Raw genomic sequence first — 6,562 nt, forward strand, 5'->3', positions numbered from 1 at the left:
TTGTTGTGTGGCAGTCGTTTGGTTCCTCTATAACTTCACATATACCACAAAAACATTGAATGAATGCTAGAAGGCTAATGGCTTTGTAATCACAACTCAAGATAAACATCTGTATTTGTAAATATGAATCTTATGAGTCTAGATATGTTCTAATTTAGCGTTTGAAAGAAATGTTTCTTATGTAACTGTATGAATAGCACTATTTTAGTTAATCTAAAATATGCGTATAACATTTTCAGTTAACCTTCGCACATGTAATATTGAAATGTAATGGGAAATGCTGAATAGAAATATACATAAAACGGAATAAAAAATCTCGAATAGCTTGCAGCAGCGGTGTGCATATGCGTGAAAAATCTGTTTTCTATTTACTGTTAGGTCCTGTGACAGGGAAGCATGTAACATTCATAAATACCAGTGAATGACAGCAGTTAGCGATGGTTAAGAAACTTACTCCAGACACGGAAACCTATCAACCAGGTCCACGTTCCTCGCTGTCTGAAAATCCAAGTCCTTCATTAGCAACCACACCATCTCTCGTGTCAATGAAGAGCCTACATAAGATTATATTGTTTTCAAACCACAAAAATAATACTATAGAGTATTTTCAGAAAATACAGATTGTCCTTACGATACTCACCACACTTTGGGAACGACACAACCCAAATATCGTCTTCATAGACTTTGAAATTCTTTATCTTTAGGGCGATTTCCATGTAGGCTGCAGGCAGAACGCATTCAGATGGTGACACACGGATGACACCTTGACTAAACACGTCGCTCCCATTTTGAGCTACGTAATCGAAATTTTCGTCCTTGAAGGGTTCGTATTTGAAAGTTGTCCTGTTTTAAAAGAAAATATTTCAGTAAAGTGTGTAAGTGCAATTTCAAATGATAGGAAGTGATCCGTGTTGCTGAGATACTAATGCAAGTTGGGATGAGCACTACAAAACGTGCCACTAAATCTTTTACTAGTTATTTGGCTATATCACGTGAGTGGTTTTTTCGAGAATCCATGATCTTCAATGGTTATTTATCGGATGATATGATTTGTCATATACGACATGTAATCTCTCTTACACAAGACATGTAGATCACGGTATTGCAAATACTTCAGACAAGAGGTTTACGTTCTGGCAAGCAAAAGTAAAAATTTAATTGGTCGTTTCACTGCTCTGTGGTGCAACGTAATTTGTGATACGGGCCTAGTTGCTAAGCACGTTATGAGAACTTGTGTGAAAAGTATACAGTAGCTTGCAAATGTAGCCAAAAGTATTCGAAGTCGTAATACAACATTTGGTTTAGTTACATAGTGACAAGTTGTGTAGACGACTGAGAAAGTAGCCATTGGAAAGAAGAGAGGCGGATGGAAAGCTGTTTAATGTCCCGTCGTCTTGAAGCCATTAAAAGTAAAGCGTTTGCTCGGATTATACAAGGATGAGGAATGAAGTCGGTTGTGATCTTTTTAAGGAAGGTTCTTGATACTCAGTTGACACGATTTTGAGAATGTAGTAAATTTAACTGTACGATTTTATAGATGGCTTCCACATGGTGAGACAGATACGGATGTATGGTGTATAGTATGTGGATACCAGACGAGTGACTCAGTTAAGCCGCGTATCCGAGTATTGCTTACGTAAGTGGAAGCTACACGACATTATTCTCGCTGAAATTTTCACAAACACAGAAGAGTAATTGATGGACAAGTTCCTTCTAACATAAACATAAACATTACTTCAGTTTTTGGTGCAGGAACTTTTAATACGTACCAATCAATGGCAAAAAATTTGGAATATTTACAGAGACAGAGACTGTCAACATAAACAGATATAATGGTTTGCGCGTGAAGATGGGAAAAGACTTACTGTTGTTAGATTATATTATTACCAAACTGTCATTAAACAGATAAAATCGAAGAGTACTTGAAGGACATAAATCCGGAAGGAAAGTGTAAGAAACGCAGGTACCATACATCTCTCAGTGGAAGATTCCTAAGACAATGAGATTCTTCTGTGATAGTAAGAAACGCACAGAATCGCTAATCCAGCGGTTCTTGAATTTTCCTCGGCGGTATAGAACTTTCGGGTTAATAAAAGAGACTGGGAGTATTGAAGGACGAATTGCGCTTTTGGTCATGACTTAGTTTTGTTAGCACAAGAGTGTCCAGAGATTATCAAAATTGTCGAGTGTCAGACGCAAGAGGAGAATTTTTGCGCACGAGGGGAATGCTTACTGTAAGTAAATTCTGCGGGGAGATGTTTCAAACAAGTGTTTCGTCACGTACTGCCTCCCGTGTCTTCCGAGATGAACATAAAGACTAATTTAAGGTTTGAGAGTCTTCTCTCTTTCACGTGCGATTTCAGAGGAAACATGGGTCAGGAGGAGTCGATGGACTTCGTTAAGGAACGGGAATGAGGTGACTGGGAGGATGTATACTGTGATGTACTTTGTAAGTTGTATGGTATACGGTAAAAGATACTTTGAGCAGAGGAAGCTACATGCGTTCAAAACACCCTCAACCATGGACTGTGCAATAGACTGCTGAGAATATTGTCTTAAAAAGAGAAAGGAAACGTCGCAACATTTAAAAATGTAATATGAAGTGCAATCTTCTAACTCTGTATCAAGATCAGTCATGCATAACTCGTAGAGGTATATTTCTACATCTACATCTACATCTATACTCCGCGAGCCACCTTACGGTGTGTGGCGGAGGGTACTTATTGTACCACTATCTGATCCCCCCTTCCCTGTTCCATTCACGAATTGTGCGTGGGAAGAACGACTGCTTGTAAGTCTCCGTATTTGCTCTAATTTCTCGGATCTTTTCGTTGTGATCATTACGCGAGATATATGTGGGCGGTAGTAATATGTTGCCCATCTCTTCCCGGAATGTGCTCTCTCGTAATTTCGATAATAAACGTCTCCGTATTGCGTAACGCCTTTCTTGAAGTGTCCGCCACTGGAGCTTGTTCAGCATCTCCGTAACGCTCTCGCGCTGACTAAATGTCCCCATGACGAATCGCGCTGCTTTTCGCTGGATCATGTCTATCTCTTCTATTAATCCAACCTGGTAAGGGTCCCATACTGATGAGCAATACTCAAGAATCGGACGAACAAGCGTTTTGTAAGCTTCTTCTTTCGTCGATGAGTCACATTTTCTTAGAATTCTTCCTATGAATCTCAACCTGGCGCCTGCTTTTCCCACTATTTGTTTTATGTGATCATTCCACTTCAGATCGCTCCGGATAGTAACTCCTAAGTATTTTACGGTCGTTACCGCTTCCAATGATTTACCACCTATGGCATAATCGTACTGGAATGGATTTCTGCCCCTATGTATGCGCATTATATTACATTTATCTACGTTTAGGGAAAGCTGCCAGCTGTCGCACCATTCATTAATCCTCTGCAGGTCTTCCTGGAGTACGTACGAGTCTTCTGATGTTGCTACTTTCTTGTAGACAACCGTGTCATCTGCAAATAGCCTCACGGAGCTACCGATGTTGTCAACTAAGTCATTTATGTATATTGTAAACAGTAAAGGTCCTATCACGCTTCCTTGCGGTACTCCCGAAATTACCTCTACATCTGCAGATTTTGAACCGTTAAGAATGACATGTTGTGTTCTTTCTTCTAGGAAATCCTGAATCCAATCACAAACCTGGTCCGATATTCCGTAAGCACGTATTTTTTTCACTAAACGTAAGTGCGGAACCGTATCAAATGCCTTCCTGAAGTCCAGGAATACGGCATCAATCTGCTCGCCAGTGTCTACGGCACTGTGAATTTCTTGGGCAAATAGGGCGAGCTGGGTTTCACATGATCTCTGTTTGCGGAATCCATGTTGGTTATGATGAAGGAGATTTGTATTATCTAAGAACGTCATAATACGAGAACACAAAACATGTTCCATTATTCTACAACAGATTGACGTAAGTGAAATAGGCCTATAATTATTCGCATCTGATTTATGACCCTTCTTGAAAATGGGAACGACCTGTGCTTTCTTCCAGTCGCTAGGTACTTTACGTTCTTCCAGAGATCTACGATAAATTGCTGATAGAAAGGGGGCAAGTTCTTTAGCATAATCACTGTAGAATCTTAAGGGTATCTCGTCTGGTCCGGATGCTTTTCCGCTACTAAGTGATAGCAGTTGTTTTTCAATTCCGATATCGTTTATTTCAATATTTTCCATTTTGGCGTCCGTGCGACGGCTGAAGTCAGGGACCGTGTTACGATTTTCCGCAGTGAAACAGTTTCGGAACACTGAATTCAGTATTTCTGCCTTTCTTCGGTCGTCCTCTGTTTCGGTGCCATCGTGGTCAACGAGTGACTGAATAGGGGATTTAGATCCGCTTACCGATTTTACATATGACCAAAACTTTTTAGGGTTCTTGTTTAGATTGTTTGCCAATGTTTTATGTTCGAATTCGTTGAATGCTTCTCTCATTGAAGGAATAAATCCCCTGTAACATGTATTACTTTGAAATAAACTTGCTATTATATGTTATGCTCTAAGACTGTGTATGAGCAAGATATCTTTAATCTCTTAATAGCTACTTATTTTTATAAGAAGAAAAAACGAAGAACAGAAATACGTCTCTTGTGATGTAGCAAATACTTCAAGATCTGCCAAAAGATCGAAAAATTTTTTATGCAGTTCACTTCTTTCATTTTCAAACGTAATGAATGACTCGCTGATGGAGCAAGCTACAATGTTAGCTCAGAGTGGTAAGGAAAGTCCACCAGAGACTCATGGCACAGTCGAAGGCCAAAATATGACAAGTTATCCGGATAATAACCATAACTGCTGTTACCAGATGAATCCAGTACGGCAGCGGCCCATTCTTCTCTTTCAAAAGATATTCTAGGCCAGTATTTCTGTAAATATAAGGTGAAGCAATATCAAAAGAACCACCCACCGGGTAAGGACTGTCGAGTATATGTACAGTACGCGCTGGTAGCTTTCCATCTCCACCCGTCTCCCTTCCAAACACAAAAAGGACACCTATTTAAATACTCGGATTTCTCTACATGGAGGCTTTCGTTTGGATAGTCCAGAAACTTCTTTTTTTGTTACGTTAAATCACTGTTTCGTAAATCATAAGATACCAATTGAATCACGATACTTCAAATGCGATTATACGCACATGAATGAACGAAAATGTAATATCTCTGACCAACACCAAGAATTCGTGAAAGATGATTTATATTTTCGCCTTCTTTGCTTTCGCTGTCTGATAACGACATACATGCCCAAAATCATCTAAATAAAGTATCAAAGTGTCGTAATCGGGTTTCATTCCTTACCTGCCCTACAGCTGGTGATGAAGGACGAATGATTCGCAAGCCCGTCGCCAAATATTCACTTCGTAGCTAAAGAGAAACAACAATAAAAAAAAGTTCGAGACATCGACGTGCTAGTATTTTACAAAGGAAACTGTGGATTGTTGGAGACCAAGAAATAAATCTGTATAAGTATCCTTCAACCAACAACATTAATTTTTCTATATTTAGGTAAATTTTATTTATTTAGGTTTTTCGTGTTAATACTGAAAACAAACCACATCTATTATGATAAGCTTAGCAATAATCTTCCATCAGATTAAGATGCAATCATAAAAGTGAATAATCCACGTTGCCCTTACGAAAGTTTGGCAGGTTGAAACTTCTAAACATATGTGGCCTTTTCGCGTAGAAAGAGACACTTTTCAGGTAAATATCTCTTTTCATTCGTACACGATCTGTAACTATGGAAAAACTGAGTACCTGTAAATTCCCGAAATGACAGATAGATTCGCATTATAAAGAGAACAATCCTCGAGAGATTCATTAAATTTACAGAGACTCTTCGTAAGTGATTCTCGACAACAACAATTTCTCAAAGTCAATGACACAGAAAAATTGTTATTAGTGTATAATATGTGTAACGAATGGTCTAGGGTAGACAAAGGATATATTTTTGTGAGAACCGTATACGGACGTGTAACATCTCCTAGTTACAAACACAGAACATTGCTTTTGGTAATACTTTTTCCACTCTTCCTGATTTAGAGCAGCAGTATCCACATGTAACACTTCGTCGCAGTACGTACCACATTTTGAAGATGAATTTCCCCTTTCTAAATCACAGTCACAGATACCAGTGGGATGAGAAGAAGCATCAGAGCAGAGAGCTACGGAAGCTGGTCTGAATGTCACTGAACTGCCCTGCTTCTGTTGTAGCTGTATCTGGAATCTAGCTTCTGATAAGAACTTCTTGATAAGAGCGGTTATCTGAAACACACGATGCTTCTGTTCGCGATACACCGTCACAGACGCAATTTCTGACACCTACTGTTGAGATCACTTTTTCCAGTGAACACTTTTTAATGTCACATCTTGTTTGTTGTAACTAAAATTGCAGCACTCACTTTAAACAGCTTTTCTCAAGTCTGGTTTAGTAAGTAGATTGCAGTATGTTGTTTCTCTCTAATATCCTTACTTTCGTTTCATTTCTCGTTCCATACATCGTAAATCAATCTTCAGTAAGCTGAAAGTGGGAGTAAAGGCGTTCCCG

General features: G+C 39.1%; 1 protein-coding gene across 3 annotated transcripts in view; it reads right to left on the minus strand.

The window, feature by feature from the left end:
• Window positions 1-6,214, minus strand: part of LOC126262951 (luciferin sulfotransferase-like) — an 80,315-nt gene extending 74,101 nt beyond the window's left edge. Inside the window, exons 1-4 of one of the 3 annotated variants that reach the window (XM_049959895.1) lie at window positions 6,099-6,198; window positions 5,314-5,379; window positions 641-843; window positions 455-498 (exon numbers count right to left, since the gene is read on the minus strand). In XM_049959895.1, the coding sequence (XP_049815852.1) occupies window positions 455-498; window positions 641-679 (83 nt within the window). In that variant the 5' untranslated portion in view covers window positions 680-843; window positions 5,314-5,379; window positions 6,099-6,198. Of the gene's footprint in view, window positions 1-454; window positions 555-640; window positions 844-5,313; window positions 5,380-6,098 lie in introns of all 3 variants that reach the window. The other 2 variants (XM_049959894.1, XM_049959893.1) reach the window with 2 other exon arrangements.
• Window positions 6,215-6,562: the final 348 nt, after the last annotated feature.

Source organism: Schistocerca nitens, chromosome 6 (assembly GCF_023898315.1).
Source record: "Schistocerca nitens isolate TAMUIC-IGC-003100 chromosome 6, iqSchNite1.1, whole genome shotgun sequence".
Classification (NCBI taxonomy): Eukaryota; Metazoa; Arthropoda; class Insecta; order Orthoptera; family Acrididae; genus Schistocerca; species Schistocerca nitens.